The sequence below is a fragment of the Coenobita brevimanus genome, chromosome 75, assembly GCF_032717465.1.
Source record: "Coenobita brevimanus isolate Jiangsu-jjx chromosome 75, ASM3271746v2, whole genome shotgun sequence".
In the NCBI taxonomy this organism is placed as follows: Eukaryota; Metazoa; Arthropoda; class Malacostraca; order Decapoda; family Coenobitidae; genus Coenobita; species Coenobita brevimanus.
The window spans coordinates 3,552,407-3,572,425 of record NC_137028.1 but is presented as its reverse complement, the minus strand read 5'-3'; the positions used below and the strand labels follow the sequence as shown (position 1 = coordinate 3,572,425).

Below are 20,019 nucleotides of genomic sequence, written 5' to 3'. Positions count from 1 at the left end.
GGAAGTCTGTGGACACCAAAATCCAGGAGAGTGTACTGAGATGGTATGATGTGGAGAGAATGGATAAGAGTAGAGTGGTGAAAAAGGTACAGGTATACACCGATATATACGCCCCTAGATGCGATACCCCAGCTTAGCAGTGGGGGTAGAAATACCACCATACTCTGCCTTATGATGGCCAAACCCTGGTTTAATGATGGGTTTAGTTTTTTCTACTGATTTTGATGATATTTTATACAAATTTTGTGTTAAGGTTGATTTATAAACTGTTTTTGGACTTAGATTAATGTGTTTTAGTCATAGGTGGGGTGAACATTGCCATTTGGGGTACAGTTTACTAAGTTTAATTTTTTTCCAGACATATTTGACGATTTTCAGATTTTATTTTTGGGTTTAGGTGAGTTATAAACTGCTTTAAGGCTTAGCTTAGCTTGTTCTAAAGTTATGTGGGGGGTTTAGATGAGCTAGAAACTTGTTTTTGGACTCATTTGGTGGGTTTAGGAATTGGTTAGGGGGGAAACCCAAGGCTCAAACACACAACCTTATATTTTACATGTTAAATCTACCCTGACATACGATACCTCACCTAGCGATGGGTTTTTACTTAACCAATTGCATCGTTAAATTGGGGTATACCTGTATATCTGAGTGAATTTGAAGAAGGGAGGAGGCGAGGTAAGCCAAGAAGAAGGTGGAGGGATATGGTGGATGAATGTGTGAGGAAGAGAGATATGGAAGTTGGTGAGGCTAAGGGACTGACATAAGATTGAGCTGGCTGGATGAATTTTGTGCTGAGAAGTACATAACCAGGGATTTGGCACTCCGTTTTAACGTGACATCGTTCGGATTGGCTCTATCAGATAGGTACATGTGAAGCTACAGAATGTGGTGAAATTTTTTTTGTCAATCTGATGGAGCCAAGATTTTGAGGACTTGAATGATGAGTGAATGGAAGCGTGGCCTATTGAATTGGGCAAACTTTGGCTGTCTGGACATTGCTACTCCTCACCCTGCCCTAGGGTGGGAAAAGAGGTTGGATGATGATGGTTATGATTTATAGTTACTACAGCTTGTGATATATTCTATCATAGGTACTGGACAAAGATGGAGTGACGGCTGCTATGCGTCTGGCTGAGATGGCGACGTACCTTGCTAAGCAGAATAAAACCCTAACTGAGAAACTTCATGATATTTACAAGACGTAAGTGTAACATACTTTGAAAGACTGATTTTTTTCACTCATGTTTGTACCCTCTCCTTCCTTTTTTCTAGATTCTGCCTATCTCTGTCCTTAGAGAAGAAGAAAGGTCAGGCTGATGATGGTGATAATGTGAAAGATGTACTGTATGGCAGTGAGAAAGAGTCAAGAAGTTTGAAGGCTGAAATGAGTGAATGGATGTGCAACACAATTTATTGTTTAGTCTGTTAACTTGATAGTTCTCCCTCTTTATTCTTCTCATTTCTCCTATTTTTTTTTGAGATGGTTTGGTCATGTTGAGAGGATGGAGGATGACAGTTGAGTGTGGAAAGTGAGGGGTGTGAATGTCGAGGGTAGGGTTGCGAGAGACAGACGAAAAAGACCTGGGATGAGGTCATAGAGTGTGCCCTCAGGGATAAGGAACAGGATAGGGAGGCTGCCAGAAATCAAACAACATAGAGAGCCACCATTAGGTGACCAAGGCCAACGCATGCAAGCATGTTGGAACCTTTATAAATGATGCTATACGGCGTGAGTGTATGTTACTATGGACTCATCAGCCTTGAGCCATTAATTGAGCTATCGTATCATAATTCTTTCAGTGTGAAGAAATTTTCTTGTGTTGTTCTTGCCACCACTTGACAGGCTTAATCTGCTAGAGGACAGACCTCTCATTATGAATAGTTTAATCTTTAATGACCCATGCAGTACAAGCATCATCATCCTCCTCCTCCTCCTCCTCCTCCTCCTCCTCCTCTGCCTCCTCCTCCTTCTTCTTCTTCTTCTTCTTCTTTGTAATCATCATCATCATCATCATCATCATCATCATCATCATCATCATCCTGACCTCTCTCTCATCAAAGAGTATGGTTGAGGCACTTTATATAATTTATTCTTTCCATTCCCAGATTCTTTTATAGTGAAAACATTACATTTTGATGATTATAAGTGCAGAGTTCCCAAACAGCATCTTTCATTGAAGCATATGTTTTGCAGGTATGGTTACCATGTGTGCAACAATTCCTATTACATCTGCCATGATCAAGCTGTCATCAGTTCCATGTTTGAGAGAATGAGAAATTTCAGTGGCCCTAACACAGTAAGTTGTAGCATGTGTTTGGTGTCTCCCAGTATTGCATTGAGAGTCAGGTGTTTTGGGTAAAAAGAGGTAGATGGTGGTCAGATGGTTAGAGAAGTGGTCTGTTGATTTTTATCCCAGACTGGCAGGGAAGTATGAAGGATTGAATTTCATTAAAACAGACTACTGATTTCATTCAGATCCCACCAGCATCTGGTGGTAGCACAAACAAAATGATAAATATTCCCTCCTGTAGATTTGGTTAATGTAGTAAATGTCTGTCCAATATACTGTGTTACAGAAATGTTCTTTTCATACAGCAGACCAAAGACTGTAATGCATATCTTGGAGAACCATTTTATATAGCTGTTTCTAATTCCATTGATTTGAAGTCTCTTAAGCTGAATCTTTAGGTGGCAAGAATACAGTGAAAAATGTGTCCTCATGTTGAAGAGGTTAATGTTTTCAGTCCTCTGACATATTTCATATTTTCATGTTATCATCTTCAAAATTTTGTTTATTCTGGAGAGGTTCTTTGAACTGAAGGAGTTGGCATTAGCCTTCATAAATCCCTGCACTGTAAAGTGTCTATCCTGAGTTGAAATAAAAGAATCCGGAAGTAACATGAATAAACAAAATAATACCGGTACTTCATTACACGGTCGATGGGGGCGCTCATCATCCACTTAGTCATTGTAGTGGTACTCTATTTCAGGGTGACTTTGCATTGACAATCCAAATGATTTCCTGTAAACCAAGAAAGCATTTAATACCCTGGGTGGTAACCACGTAACCAACCAACACGTATTCCCAAAGTGTCAACAAATGGGTTGGCGGAGGGTTAGTGTCCCTCCCTAGAAAACAACTAACTTAAAGTACAAACATGGAGCCTCAGACCAGGACAGATAAACAGATGACCACCAAGGACCAGAGAAAGGACATGGTACGGATTGCAACATGGAATGTAAGGGATGCAAATGAAGAGATGAAAGAGAGAGAGAGATTGTCCAGGTGCTTGAGGGTGCAAAATTGGACGTATGTGGATTAACTGAGACTAAATGGTTGTGTGAATGTGTAAGGGAGTGGGAGTATGAATGAGGTTTATGCACAGGAGTTGGTGAGAATGAGAGGGCAAAAGAGGGGTGTATGTATTGTTGTGTGCAAGAGATGGAAGGAGAATATAAGAGAATATGGAACAGTTGGTTGAAGGATTGTGTATGTAAGGTTGAAATTGGGAATACAAACATGGGTGATTGTGTGTTTGTAGCCAATGCGCCAATGCAAGATCATGCAAAGAGAGTGAAAGAAGAGTTCTGGGCAAATGTGGAGGCATACATGGAAAAGTTTAAGAGGAATGAGAGAGTGTTATTGAAGATATGAATGGAAAAGTAGGGAATGTGAAAGTGGATGAAATAGTTGGTGAGTGGGGTGTGCCTGCAGAAATGGATGAGAATGGCAGTGCTCAGATGGACATTTGTGCAGGGAGGGGGTAGATGATAGCCAATACCGTCTTTAGACGCAAAATTATCCATAGGTATACGGCGAGTGATGAGAAAGGTGAGTGGTGAACTGAATGAACTGAGGGCAGTGATTGGTTATGTGTGTGTGGATGAGATAATGAGTAGGTATGTAATGCAAGAGCATCCAGAGGTTGGGGAAGTGGACCTTCTGACCATCACTTGGAAGTGGTGAAAGTCAAGGTTCAAATGCAGTGGAGAAATAGGAGGAGAGAAGGACAGGAGAAATTAGTCCATACAACGAGGGTAGAAAGGTTGCTGAATGAACTGAGGGCAGTGATTGGTTATGTGTGTGTGGATGAGATAATGAGTAGGTATGTAATGCAAGAGCATCCAGAGGTTGGGGAAGTGGACCTTCTGACCATCACTTGGAAGTGGTGAAAGTCAAGGTTCAAATGCAGTGGAGAAATAGGAAGAGAGAAGGACAGGAGAAAGTAGTCCATACAACGAGGGTAGAAAGGTTGCAAGAGGATGAAAAAAGGTAGAATATAAGAAAGAAGTGTAGGAGCAATTGGGTAAATATGATTTAGAGCACATGGGGGAGGTGTAAGATGTGTGCAAGATATTCGCAAAAGATACCTGTTCAGCATGTGAGGTGGTGTGTGGGATGGAAGAGAAGACAAAAGGGGGTGCAAGGAACAGCATGGTGGAATGAAGTGGTGATACAGGCTGTGGCTAAGAAGAAACCATATAGTAAGTGGATGGGAAACAGAGGCACGGAGGGAGTTGAGAGATGGAAGAGAGAGTTATGTGTAGAGAGGAAGAGAGAGGTGAAAAGATTAGTAAGAAGAGAGTGGATGAGGAATTTGGAAGGAATTTGAGTGTAAAGTGGAGGGAATGTAAGAAAATGTTTTGGAAGAGGGTTAAGAGAATTAGATAGGGTGATAAAGAAATTAGTAGGGGAGTGGGAGATAAAAATGGTAGATTGCTAGTGGAAAAGGGAGAAAAAGTGAGCAGATGGAGAAAACATTTTAAGGAACTGTCAAACATAGAGAATGAAAGTAATCCGAGTATAAGTGGCTGGGGAATGGCTGGGAGGAGGGAGGTGAGAAGGGAGGAAGAGATTAGTAGGATGGATGTAGTGGAAGCAGTGAAGAAAGTCAAAATGGGGAAAGTCTCAGGAATTGATGGAGTGTTTGGTGAAATGAAGAAACATGGGGGAGAGATAGTAACAGAATGGTTATGGAAGACATGCAGGTTGGCCTGGGAGAAAGGCAGAGTCCTGGACAATCAGAAATCAGACATAATTATTCCTCTGTACTAAGGAAAAGGAGAGAAAGAAGTGTATGGTAATCATTGAGGCATTTGTCTTCTTACTGTAATGGGAAAAGTATGTGGTAGGATAGTTACTGACAGAGTTAGGGAAATAGCAGAGGAGTTAGTTAGAGAAGAACAGGGAGGTTTTAGGAAGGGGAAAGGTTGTGTAGATCAGATATGCATCCTTAGGTCGTCAGTGGAAACGTTTCTGGAGAAGGGAAGGACGTTGTATGTGGCCTTCATGGATTTAGAGAAAGCATATGACAGAGTGGTAAGACAAGGATTGTGGAAAATGTTACTATTATATGGAGTAAATGGGAAGTTGTTGAATGCTGTGAAGTGTGTGTATGAGGGTGCTAAGGCTGCAGTGCATGTGGATAGTGAACTGAGTGAATTTTTCTGTCTAAATGTTGGATTGAAACAGGGGTGTGTTATGTTTCCATGCTTGTTCAGTCCATATATGGATGAGGTTATAACAGAGATACAAGGTAGGGCAGTGGATGTTGGAGTGGACCTAATGAGAGATTGCGGTGTTTGGAAACTTCCTGTACTGTTGTTTGCAGATGATACTGTACAGTATTGTTAAGTGAAGACGAAGAGGAACTGCAGTGCTTGGTGAATGACTTTGGGAGAGTGTAAAAGAAACAGAATCTAAAGGTGAATGTAGGGAAGTGTAAAGTTATGGTCTTCGAGAGAAATGAAGTCACTGAATGTACAGTGAGGCTGGATGATGAGGAAGGTGAAAATGTGGGTACACTTAAGTACTTGGGTAGTGTGATGAGTAAGGATAAAAGTTGGAGGATGAAGTGCATTAAAGGATATAGCAAAGGTGAAAGGTTGCTGGTTTTTTGAAAGCAGTGATAAGAAATTGGGAAGTGAGCATGGATGTAAAAAAGTTGCTGCATGATAGTCCAGTATTGTGATGCCAGATCTAATGTATGGAAGTGAAGCTTGGACCTTGTTAGAAGGACACATGTCAAGAATGAGAGCAGCGGAAATGGGCTACTTGAGGGGAGCATGTGGAGTTACATGGAGAGACAGACTGACAAATGAGGAAGTGAAGGAGCATTGTGGTGTGGATATGGATGTGATAGAAAGCATCAGAAGTACATTCAGGTGGTTTGGTCACATAGAGAGGATGGAAAGCAAGAGATTAATAAGGAGAGTGTATGTGAGTGAGATAGAAGGGAGGAGAGGGAGGGGGAGGTTGAGGATGAGATGGAGGGATGGAGTGGAGAGATGTACGAGAGAGGTGGGGGTTTGAGCTGGGGGGAGGGCAGTGAAATGGCTGGGGACAGGGCGACATGGAAGCAGTTTATTTGTGACCACCCTTTACGGGATTGAGGTGTCTGGCAGTAGAATAGAATAAAATAGATAGAACTTCATTGGATTCAAGGGGTTAACCAGTTTACCCCAGTGGTGTACTTTCTGTTTTATTCTTGAGATATCTCGATGATTTTATAAAGCTAAGGAGAGACTTTTTGAATTACAGGGGTTAGATGTGGTCTTCACTAACCATATCAATAAGAGGTCTTTCTTAAGCTAAGTTAAATTGTTGGAAGAAGCTGGAGGAAAAGATAAAATATATCTTAGGCATAAAGATGTCAAAGGAATTGTATGCATTGCAGTACCCCAAGAGTGTAAGTGATGGGAAATTTGAAGTGGCCAATGTGCGTGACCTGACTACAGGATACGACTCCTCCCAGCCTGACCAGTGTGCCGTGCTGCCTGTCTCTCGTTCCTGCCAGATGATCACCTTCACCTTCACCAATGGCTGTGTGCTGACCCTACGCACTAGTGGCACTGAACCAAAGATCAAGTACTACTCTGAAATGTGTGCTTCACCTGACCAAAAGTGAGTTTATGCTTATATGCACCAGTTTTACGCAACTCATTGTCCTTTTTAATACTTCAGTGGAATTTGATATACCGTTATGATCTATATTTCCACCCACCCATGTTTTCTGTTTTGAGGCAGGCTTCAAGTTTCAAAGGGTATCTATAAATCTAGCAACTTTTTTTCAATAAAATTTTAGTTACTAGCTTCCATAGAGTGTCCCATATAGAGAGGTCAGTCCTGTTGAGTCTAAACAGACACAGCACTGAGGGTAGGGGGACTATAAATGCACTGGGGTTGCTGTTCTTTGTTTGTCAAGGTATAGTCTATTTGATTGACCTGTGCAGCTGAGATGTATGCGGCAAGTAGGGTGTGTTTGTTACGCGGCTGCTGATTGGCCGCTGATGATATCATTGAAGTAAATGCAGGCACGTATTGTTGTGCAACGTGCAGACGTAGGTGTGCACCGTGGGCGGATATTATAGCGCAACATGCGGACATACGAGTACACCTGGGTGGCTATAGTGCAACATGCGGATGTGGATGTACACTATGGATGGATAATTTATTTCAAATGTCACTCGTCATTTTGTGAAACTTTATAATCAACTTTAATTTTCTTTGACAACAGTAAGCTTTTAAAGCTAATTTTGACTTCTTCAGCCTTGGAAATTATTCCATATTTAATCTGGCAGCTTGTATTGACAGGAGTTTAAAAATATTAATATATATGTGTTAAAATACGAAGAGGTGTAGATTTAATTCATCGGCGGCGAATCAGCAGCCGCGACTCAAACACACTACATGCGTCTCAGCTGCACAGGTAAGTCAAATAGACTATAGTATTCTTTGAGTTGATTGAAAACGCTTGCCAAAACCATTCATATCCTTTAACTGCTACCATTATGGACATATGAAGAGAATGGAGAATGAAAGACTGACTAAGAGGGTGTATGTAGGTGAGGTGGAGGGAGGGGTAGACCGAGGATGAGGTAGAGGGATGGAGTTGAGAGGCATATGAGGGAGGGGGGGGTGAATTGGGGGGAGGGTAGTCAAATGGTGGGTGACAGAGCGATGTGGAGGCATTTTGTCTGCGGCCACCCTTTTGCGGGATTAGGGCGTCGGTCTATAGATAGATAGATAGATAGAGATAGATTTATGCACTTGCTGACTAACTTACATTTAATCACTACTTGTTTTTCAGCGTCAGTTTAAGTTATTTTGTTGTTAAGTCTATTCTTCCTCTCAGTCATTAACAGTTATGTACAAAGCCTTGATAAAAATAAAACTTTAGTTTGTAGACAATCCCTATAGCATGGGGATATAAGTAAATAAATATATATATATATATATATATATATATATATATATATATACATACTGGTACATATATTGGAAAAAATCCAATAAAGCCAGAAGCAGTCCTGACTGCCTGACCACTTCAACTGTGTTCACCACAGTAAGGTAAATAAATGACATGTTTATCAGTGTACAGTACAGTATTATTATACTGTATATATTATACAATTTGATTATTGTGCTGCATGTCTGGACATTGCTACTCCTTACCCAGCCCTAGGGTGGGAAAGGTCTGGATGATGATGATGATGATGTATAATACTGTACAATACAGTACTGCAGTGGTAGTGAAAACAGTTTAAAAATTGATATACCAGAAAAAGTCTGGCAGGGGGAAGTCCGAACGTTGCTTTTATCGGAAATTCGCTTCTTTTTGAATGGCTTGGGTCCCAATTATATCATTATAGTGAGTTTTTACTGTACCATCATGCAATGATTTTTTTTACTTCCATGCTCACTTCCCTGTCTCTTTTCACTGCTTTCAAAGAAGCAGCAACCTCTCTTCCTTGTTCCCTTTCAAGCACTGCCATCCTTACTCATTACACTACCCAAGTACTTAAATGTACTCACATTTTCCATTTCCTTATCATCCAACCTCACTGTACATTCATTAACTTCATATCTCTCGAAGACCATAATTTTTCTCTTCATTCACATTCTGTTTGCACAGAAGTTTCTGTTCAGTGCTCATAGAGTGAGATTGTTTAATCTGTCTTGACCATTGGTGCTCCTTACTTTATTTTCAATACTTTCCAGTTTTGAAGATGAGCATTCTCCACGGCAGTTGGTAACCATGGGTGAAATATAGATGTGCAAGGAAATTTTTGCATTTGGAAAAAAAAAAAAAAAGGTAGAAGTGTCCTGGGGGTCTATCAATCTATCTATTCCCAGACACCTCAGTCCCATACGGGGTGGCCACAAACAAATCGCCTCCACGTCGCCCTGTTCCCCACCATTTCACTCCCCTGCTCCCAACTCACACCCCTCTCTCTCATATACCTCTCCACCCCATCCCTTCATCTCATCTTCGGACTCCCCCTCCCTCGCCCCCCCTCCACCTCACTCACATACACTCTCTTCGTCAGTCTTTCACCCTCCATCCTCTCCACGTGGCCAAACCACCTCAGTGTATTCCTCCTCACATCCATGTGATAAAATAAAATGAAGGGACTGAAAGCTTCACATAACAGTAGGATACATAAATTTGACATACCTGAGGCAGGAGTCAACACTGTGCAAATAAACTTGAGATTACTGAGCAGCACCAGCTGTAGCTCTTTACCTACAGTTAAGTGTGGCATGGTTGTTGCCAGTTAATAACAGACTGTACAGCAACTTTGAAAATACTAGTAACTTATATTTTGGTGTGATTTTGACGAAAGGTTCCAAATTATGTATTGAAAAAACAGTGACTTATTGTTACAGTATATTTTTTTGGTTACTAGTAGTATATCATTCTACTGAAGGAATCATATTTCCAGCAATGAGTGCCTGAGGCAGACTTGGGGACAACAGCTCAGCAGCCCCTTGGAAAAAAACAAATGGCCACCCCTTATGGGAGCATGGTGTCTGGCTATAGATAGAAAGATGGAGCGATAGTTATGGTTGTGAACATGCATGGATCACATTTGCAACAACCAACTAAGAATGACAAAAATTACTGCAAAACTTTTATTCAACAATCTTCAGCTGATCTAGAGCAGTTCTGAAAAAGAGAAAATGGATAGCTTGAAAATACTTGGCATGGTACCCCTGCCAGTGTAGGGCTTGTAGCATATGCTGCTTTGCTGCTAAAATAATCTGACATTGTCTCTGACAGGAAGGACTTTGGTTTCAAAGTGAAAGTTAGCTGTGGGAGTGCACTTGGTCCAACCAGTGATGATGTGTAGTGTGTCCTATATGGGTCGCAAGGCATTATCATGGGTGTTACATGGGATAAGGGCTCATGCTAGAGAAGCATAAGACATCACTGATCTGGTGTATTGCTTGTAAAGTAGGGAGAATGTTTCTTTTTGTTGCCTAAAGTCAGTCTCAATAATTGTTCCATTGAGTTTAGGGTTGCACTGCTATAATGTGTTTTATTTTTTAATTTTATTATTTTTTTATTTTTTTATTTTTTTTATGTGTCCGACTCTGGGCATAGGCTTGACAGCCTGCACTCAAGGCCCAGTAGTCCTCCTACATACCATACGCCTCTACTTGTCACCACTTCGGCGCTAACACCCACCATCCATATTGAATACATACTAGGACTGTCTCATACAGGACTGGTGTATTGGTATTAGCGGGGGTATTTTTATGACATGTCAGCGGTTCGTCTGGTAGATCAGTAAAGTCTGCTTTTATGAAATTCAAATTCTTAAACTGTTCCCTGCCCCAGTGGGGATTTGAACCTGGGTCCGGTAGGACTGTAGGCCACCTCTCTACCGAATGAGCCACCGCCTCCCCCTTGAGGGTGAGTCCAGAGTAGTATGTCACTCAAAGGATTTAGTGGAAGGGGTGTGTAGCTATGGTATAGTGTTGGGATGCTTAAGGTATATCTGTGCTCATGATTGCTGCAGTGGTGGATGGCATCTGAGGTGATTCAGATAATTGCATTTGATTATTCAATAATACAGTTTGTAGGCAGTTTTTATTTTAGTTTACTTGAGATAGTAGCACAGTACAGTATATGGAGAGTAGCTTATGTTGGTGTATAAATGGCTAGGTTGGTGTTTTTTTCATTTTTTTTTTTTAGTATAAAATCAGCTTTTTGGCCCAAGGATTGAACTCACCAGACCTTAGCAAGCATTTAATAAAATGATGTCGTTGGGCTGAAAAGGATGAGAGATTGAAAGACCTGACACAGAGTTCAAGAAGAGGAATCATTCATCATCCTTACCCTAATTCTCTCTTGAAAAACAGCTCGGGTAAGAGGAGATACAGTATGTCAGTGATGTGTCCCAAAATATCACAACTTTTTCCTTGTAGCTGGTACTGTATACAGTATTAGGGAAAACTAGCAGTGGAACTTTATGGGGAATTTTTCTGTTCGTTATTGTGGACTTAATTGGAAAGAACCATAAAAAAGATGATGTAATGAGGACTGACTGAATAGCCTTAAAAAATTATGTTAATACACATTTTCTTTGTCAGGGACTGGGGTGCTCTGGAGGCAGAGTTGGGACAGCTGGTGGAGTGCGTGGTGCACGAATTACTTCAGCCACAAAAGAATGGACTGATTCCTCGCCCTCTGTGATCTCTTCATCATTACCACTCCCAGCATTTCACTTTTTGTTTTGTTTTTTCCATATTTGCTGGGCAATGGACATTGTCTTGGATGTCATCACATCACCATCAAAATACAGCAATGGAAATATGTAGACATTCTTCAGTTTGTTAAGCATATGTGGAGTATCAGTTATTTACTGGTATTTATTATAATTGTTGACACAGTGGTTTTCCCTCCATAGGTTGTTATGAAGGAACAATTTTTTGTTTCAAGTGGTTATCCTTCGGGTTGGAACCAACAATTCTAAAGGTTTGATTGAGTGTATGAAAGTGTGGCCCATTTCATTGGGTATTCTGTTAATAGCTCCTCATACACGACTGTTTTCTTTTTCTGGTTTCTGGACTGAATCTGCTTCACTGTATGAAGCTGGATTGATTATGATAATGCAGTATCAGACAGTATTCCAATGTTTCTGTGTGTATTATGTTAACATTCTGTTCCTGTCCACAGTTTTTATATTGATATCGTAATCTTGCTGTGTACTGTTATGTGTAACAGTATTTACCACCTCCTTCAGCATAAATGAGCTTGCTTGCTTATTTGTCTTGTGATATACCTCAGGTAAATACTTTGAGTCCAGTCCAAAGAAAGGCATTTATGTTTAATCCATCTCCTGTTTTTACACAGTAATAACTGATCACATAAGTAATACAGTATGTGTAGATTAGTTCTAAGGAATATAGTTCCTTGGTAGTGTACTGATGATTTAAGACTTTCAGCAAATCCCCCCCTCCTCTCTCTCTCTCTCATTTCAGACTTCAGACACTTCCTCAGTTGGTGCTGTTTGGTATGGATCCAGACTTATCCTCTTTAATCTGCATTTGTTTGTAGTGCTGCTCTCATGTGGCCTTTCTTCTCTTCCTTCCTTCCTCTTATGTCCTTCTTTCCTTCTCTCTTCCCTCATCCTTCTGTCTATGGGTGACTTTACACTGAGGGACAAGTCAAATAGTTTCCTATACACTTGGAAACCATTTACTATGCTGGGTGGTAACCATATACCCAAATTATGGCGCCTGGTGGTTTAGTGGGTAATTAGGGCACTCCAACCGAATTGAGCCTGTGTTGGTTTATATCCAAGGGATGGTTGGAGTTTATTGCTCATGTAATGCCACTCAGGGATGAGTGAGGCTGGTCAGGACCAACTTGCCTAGCTCTGTGCTGCTGTGCTACTCATCGGGGAACACAGGATTAGATGGTGTACAGTATGTATGTATGTTTCATGAAGATAGATAGATATTTACACTTTCTGAATGGTAAACTGAGTGGTAGATATTCTCTTAAGCAAAACTGTTGTTGTTGTTGTGCTAGCTCAATCTCTCTGATTAAGCAGATCCACCAACTGCAGACAAGCAACCTCTGCTTCAGGGTCGTCTCATGCAGTGAACCATTGTTCCCATTTAGCTGCCAAAGCAAGGCACGGGGATTAATGTGGAGGTTTGTTTCATGGATGGATGCCATATTTGCAGCTCTCCACCCAATGAACAGAGGCATTATAGTAGGCTCCATGTCACCCTATCATTTGGCTATATGGTTACCACTCGGCATTGTAAATTGTTTCCTGAGTTGCAGAAATCCATTTGGTGGGCCACTCAATTTAAAGCCACCTGGAGTGGAAAGAAGAGTAATAAATAGTGATAGGAAGGATGGGGGATATAGGAAAAGAGGAGTACAGACACAGAAAAGAATGACAGACAGAAAGGAAGACCTATACAGTACAGCGCTGCATCGCGTGAGTGAATGATGGGTGCCCTCACCTACCACCAAAATAACATTATATGGAAATTATCTGCTATAACATAACAGTTTTTGGCTGTCAGCATTTCTGTGTTCTGATCTTATTATGGATTTCATGGCTCATATAAACACTTGACATGTCTAGTCCATAAAGTATTCTGTAAATTTGATATGGTATTTTCTTTAATATATATAACCTGAATTTCCCTCCACAGTTACTGGACCTCCTTTGGTATCAATTATCATTGCAAGGCACCTTTAGTCATTTGACATGTACTTGTAAGCCCATGTGAAATATATGCACAAGAGGTGTGAATGAGAAACATCAGAGTCATCTTATGTGGGGGCAAAAATTCAGACTCTTTAGTGGATATGCTTTTACATCAGTTGGTATGTGCTGGTACCAGTGAGCTAATTTTTTTGGAAGAGATGTCTGGAAATTTTCTTGAAAGAATTGGCTTTGGCTGATATGTCAGTAACTTTAAAGATACAGTATCAGATGAATATTTGGCAGAAATAAGACAGAAATAAATACATAATGGTTGCATGTCAGTCTTCATCACAAGGTACCAGACTTCGATTATCTGCCTTTGGTGGGACATAGATGTCTCCTTACAGTGAGTATAAACAGTCTTGCACAAAAAAAGGCCTTCTTATGTATTTCATGCATTCAGAATTCCTAAATGTTTGTTGTAAAGCTTGTAAATGTCCACATCTTTTTCTGCCAGAAAATTTTACTCTTTTTCAGCAGAAAGGTACTGAAGTAATGAGTTTAACATTTGTGAAGGATGCTTTTTTGTCTTCTTACAAATATGCCTTTTTATATAGCTTGCTTTTAAATCTTTAAGTGAACTTATATGAAAAAAAGATAATATTTTGCACAAGCAATTTTGTTTTCCTGCAGTATTATGTTATGTAAGGTTTGACTGCATGAAGTTAGGTTAGTTTACCTCATCTCATTTTATCTCATTTTAACACAGATCTGATAATGGATGGAGACAGGAGGTGGAGAATCTGTCCTACTCATCTTTACTATCTATCTATCTATTGCCAGACGCCTCAATCCCGTTTGGGGTGGCCACAAACAAATCGCCTTCAAGTCGCCCTGTCCCCCGCCATTTCACTGCCCTGCTCCCAACTCACACCCCCCTCTCTCATATACCTCTCCACCCCATCCCTCCATCTCATCCTCGGTCTCCCCCTCCCTCTTCCACCCTCCACCTTACTCATATACACTCTCTTCGTCAGTCTTTCACCCTCCATCCTCTCCACATGGCCAAACCACCTCAGTGTGTTCCTCACAACGCTTCTTATCACATCCACATCCACACCACAACGCTCCTTTATATCCTCATTCGTCAGCCTGTCTCTCCACGTGACTCCACAGGCTCCTCTTAAATAACTCATTTCCACTGCTCTCACTCTTGACTTGTGTCCTTCCAACAATGTCCAAGCTTCACTTCCGTATGTTAGAGTTGGTATCACAATACTGTCATGTAGTAACTTTTTACTTCCATGCTCACTTCCCTGTTTCTTATCACTGCTTTCAAGGAACCAGCAACCTTTCTTCCCTGCTGTACCCTTTCAAGCACTTCACCCTCCAAACCTCCATCCTTACTCATCACACTACCCAAATACTTAAACGTACTCACATTTTCCAATTCCTCACCATCCAACCTCGCTGTACATTCACTGACTTCACCTCTCTCAAAGACCATCACTTTACTCTTCCCTACATTCACCTTTAGGTTCCGTTTCTTACACACTCTCCCAAACTCATCCACCAAGCCTTGCAGCTCCCCTTCGTCTTCACTCAACAACACAGTATCATCTGCAGACAACAGTACAGGGAGTTTCCAAACACTATCCTCTCTCACCAGGGCCACTCCAACATCCACTACCCTACCTTGTACCTCTTTTATTACCCCATCCATGTACAGATTGAACAACCATGGAGACATGACACATCCCTGTTTCAAACCAACTTTCAAAGAGAAAAATTCACTTAGTTCACCATCCACACGCACTGCAGCCTTCGCACTATCGTACATACTCTTCACAGCATTCAACAACTTCCCATCTACTCCATATATTCTTAACACTTTCCACAATCCTTGTCTATCCACCCTGTCATATGCTTTCTCCAAATCCATGAAAGCCGCATACAACTTCTTTCCCTTCTCTAGAAACTTTTCCACTAAAGATCTAAGAATGAATATCTGATCTACACAACCTCTTCCCTTCCTAAAGCCTCCCTGTTCTTCTCCAACTAATTTCTCTGTTCTTTCTCTAACTCTGTCTATAAGTATCCTACCATACACTTTTCCTATTATACTAAGAAGACAAATGCCCCTATGATTACCACACACTTCTTTTTCCCCTTTTCCTTTGTACAAGGGAATAATTATACCTGACTTCCAATCCTCCGGGACTCTACCTTCCTCCCAGGCCAATCTGCACATCTTCCACATCCATTCTACTACTATCTCTCCCCCATGCTTCAGCATTTCACCACACACTCCATCAATTCCTGGGGCTTTCCCCGATTTAACTTTCTTCATTGCTTCCACAACTTCTATCCTACTGATTACAAAGTACACAAAAAAGCATTTGCAGTCGATGCTTGTATAGCTTTGCGCAGTGGCAATACAGTACTATATTGTAACCATTGACTGTCCTGGAGTGAATGGTAGGAGAGGTAGTAGGGGTGCTATGATCGAATGCAGGACCGAAGTTTATGTCCTATTGTGTTACTGACTTATGGGAAATAATCAGCAAAAGGACGAAAATCTCTGCCAAAACTCAAAGTGGGTGAATTATTGGGCTGTTGTAGCCTAACTGGTCCTCTACACAGCCAGTACATGAGTACTGTCTGAAAAAAATTGTTTGGCGTTTGCTGGAATAGAGTACAAGAGTTAGTATAACCATGAGAGGGTAAATATTAACATCATTCTTCATGAGAGGTCTTTTCCAAGCCAGACGGAACCACCAGGAGGTACCAAGAGTAAAATAAAAAAACCTTGTTGTCGTAGAGAAGGGAGTTGGTGGATTTACTCTAACCCTTTCAGTGCGAGACTCCTTCCCAAGCTGAATAAAATCATCTGTAGGCAGCAAGAATAAATTTTAAAAGTTCATCGTACTGAAAGGGCTAGGCGTGTATCTGACCCTTTGAACTTGCTGGAATATTGAAACTATACTACAACGACTTGCATTATAATATTTTTGTTGAGGTTTATTTTAATGGGAATACAGGTATTTTTAATTTTTTTATTTTTTAGAATTAGGATAGTACAGTAGTGAGTGGGCTATTCACAAGTAGATGTAATGTTAAACTTTATACTCTAGACATCGGTTATATTTCATAGGTGTAAAATTATGCTTTTTCTGAAATATGATCCTAACACAGTATATAGAAGAAAAGAATAATCTAAATTTTTCATACCATTCCAATCCTGTGTAATCATCTTTATAATCAGGTTTATTAACATTTAAAAGTGTGGTAGGTGGGGGCCCCCACCATCCACTCACTCGATGTTGTGCTGCTTTGAGTGTCTGCCCTTCCTTCTCTTCCATCCTTCCACTTCTGTCTTTCTTTCCTTCACTCTTTCCTCTCTCTTCTGCCTATGGGTGAGTTTACACTCATTCTTCTGTCTTTCCTTCATTCTTTCCTCTTCCTTCTGTCTATAATTAACTCTACACTGAGTGACAAGCCATATGGTTTCCTCTACACCAGGAAACTGTTTACTATGCTGGGTGGTAACCATATAACCAAATTATGGCGCCTGGTAGTTTAGTGGGTAATTAAGGCTCTCCAATCAGATTGAGCCTATGTAGGTCTATATCCAAGGGGTGGTTGGGTTTTAGTGCTCATGTAATGTCACTCAGGGATGAATGAGGCTGGTCACTCTCATTTTGAATGTCAGTACCAACTTGCCTAGCCCCGGGTTCCTATGCTCCTCATGGGGTGACAGGATTGGATGATGGATGGTGAGTAGGATCCAGAACTAAGAACAGAGAAGTAGGGCTCATATACACTACAGCCATACCGTTTTTTCCTGCCTCTTGTATGGTATCTGACAAACAGGTACATGGTCCCTTTAAAGATTAATATAATCTTGTTTTATAACTACCTATTTAAATGATTCTGTGAACACCAAGAATGTTTTGTTACACAATTCCTTGTACTTCCCTCCTAACTCTCCCCTCCAGTCCATTCCCTATCACATCTTGTCCTGTCCATTGCTTCCGTGTCCTTCCCTATCTTTCCTTGTCACCTCCCTGCATTTCATTCAGTCCACTTAATTTTTCTCTTTCTCCACTTTTACCCACAGAATGTGAAATAAATTACGGTAATCTGTAATACCACGATTATAAACAAGGAATCTTCAGTTTCTCAGATATAATAGGTATTGTCAGAGAAATTTCTGTGTTAATAGTTGTGGGTATGGTGATGGTAGTGATAACTTTGGAATGTGTGTGTGTAATTCACCGCGTCAGTCAGGATCACATGATGGTTGTGATTGTCAGCTTTTTACCCTCCCGGAAGAGAGCTGAGAACTCATATAGTCTGATCTAAAGCTCTTGTCACACATACGCGACTCAAGGCCTGACCGTGGTGCAACTCAAGGTCGTAACGGCTTTTGTCATCGGTTGTCCCTTGATTCTCCGACAAAGCCCGGACTCTGGAGGGCAGTCATGAGCCTCTTGGACGACTCCTCAAGCCTCACGAATTTTTAACGCGTGCGTTAGAAAATCGTGGCCACCTCACGACTTGCCAAAAGTCGAGTCACAGTTGCATCGTAGTCAGGAGTGTTGTATGTCGGTTGTGAAGCAGTCTTAGCTCAATTGGATGCGTTGTGACACGGTCGTTGCATGTCGTGATGCTATCGCTGACAAAAAATCCGTTATGAATGTGTGTACCTCATCAACTGACTAGACACAGGAGAGGTCCATGGTGATCCGCTGGGTGTCATTGGTGGTCTAGGTGTGATGCCCCGCCCCACACTGGGTGTCATTGGTGGTTCAGGTGTGATGCCCCGCCCCATGCTGGGTGTCACTGGTGTCCTAGGTGTGATGCCCTGCCCATCGCTGGATGTCATTGGTGGTCTAGATGTGATACCCCACCTCATGGGTTGGTCGTGGGGGGGTTGGGGTGCATTCCCCAAACGCATCACGCAGTCGTCTTGTGTTCATGGGCTGTCGTATCACGGTCGTGGCTGACAAAAATTTGTTAAATTTCAAATTTGAAGACTCGTTGCTCCATCGCCTCGCGGTCGCCTCGTGATCATGTTGCGTTCTTGAGGACGTCACAACCGGTTGTGCAGCAGTCCTGACGCGGTCGTTAGGCAATCTTGAGCAGAGCAGATTCAGGGCCAGTAGGGAGGCGTGGGAGCCAACTAGGACACGACCTTGAGTCTCGCCGCGGTCGACCCTTGAATTGCATATGTGTGACAGGGGCTTTTAAGGCAAAGCCTTGACCTTCACGCACGCACACACCCATTCTTTTTCTTGAGGAGGACAGTAACCACATGCTTCGTCAGTGAAACTTTTTGCATCCCGAGCAAAGCACGAACTCCCGTCTTAGCAGATGCTAGGTGAGAATGTTACCACTGAGCCGGTGAGCGGTGTGTGTGTGTGTGTGTGTGTGTGTGTGTTGGAGATGGTGTGTGGTGGTGTGGGTGTAGGGTGTAATGCACGTGAGATGCAGTGTAGATGTGTTGGAAATGGTATGGGTAGCGTAGTGTGATTGTAATATTGTGCGGTTTAAGTGGTGGTGGTATTGGATATGGACGGTGTAGTGTAAGTGTGATACTGTGTGGGTGTTTAGGAGATAGGATGTGGTGCTGTGGGTGGTGCGTGTTTGTGTGGTGCCGTGTGGGTGTAGTGGAGAAGACATTGTGGTGGTATTGGTGGCACAGTGCGAGAGTCTTGGCAGTGTGGGTGTGGTCAGTGGCACATCAGGGACATGGGAACAACTTGTGGACTTGGTACTGCAGTGTAGGCATGAGAGCGTGCAGGGAGAGAAGTTGGTGGTGGTGAGGAGTAGAGTCATTACCCTCTGTACCAGTTCGACTGGTAGATCACAGAAGAAATTTGTAGCTGAAATGCAAAAAAGAGAAGATTAGCATACAAGGTTATGCTAATTAAGGATGATGATGATGATGATGGAATAACCCTTGGATGAAATCATGGGACAAGATTGAGGGATATAAGGATGATGATAAGGGTGGTGGTGGGGGTGGTGGTGGTGGTTCTAAATGATGAAAATAACTGGACGAAAATGAGAGGGCTGAGTAATGAATGTGATATAATGTATTGGGGTGGTATGCACCTCCAACACAAATGAGGAAAGCGTTTTACACATTAAAACAGGACGGCTGATGGCGAAATTTGGGGACATTTGTGATGCATGCGGAATATGGATTAGAGTGAAAGGAGCACTTACAACTGAAACGGAAAAGAGAAGGTTATAACAAGTGAAGAGAGGTTGACCACAAATGCAGTGGAGCAGATGACAAATGAGGCGCCCCATGGAGGGAGAGCGTATCCACCAAATCGGCCATTATATATGAGTTACATGCACCAGCATGTTCATCTGGCCTTAAACTTCAATTTCTTGCCCCAATCGTATGGATATACGCCCTGAAAACAAGGTTGAAAATTCCATAAATAGACACCCCCAAATCGACCATTATACGCCCAAAACGCATTTCCACTCAACTCAGATTCATAGTGGAGGAATGGCATACGCGTGACCAATCAGTGCTG

General features: G+C 41.7%; 1 protein-coding gene across 1 annotated transcript in view; it reads left to right on the top strand.

Moving 5' to 3' along the window:
* The window catches only part of Pgm2a (phosphoglucomutase 2), a 63,328-nt gene extending 51,098 nt beyond the window's left edge, over positions 1 to 12,230 (top strand). Inside the window, exons 9-12 of the mRNA XM_080278841.1 lie at positions 1,092 to 1,201; positions 2,195 to 2,297; positions 6,679 to 6,905; positions 11,382 to 12,230. Coding sequence (XP_080134967.1) covers positions 1,092 to 1,201; positions 2,195 to 2,297; positions 6,679 to 6,905; positions 11,382 to 11,484 — 543 coding nt within the window. The 3' untranslated portion in view covers positions 11,485 to 12,230. The remainder of the gene's footprint in view (positions 1 to 1,091; positions 1,202 to 2,194; positions 2,298 to 6,678; positions 6,906 to 11,381) is intronic.
* Positions 12,231 to 20,019: the final 7,789 nt, after the last annotated feature.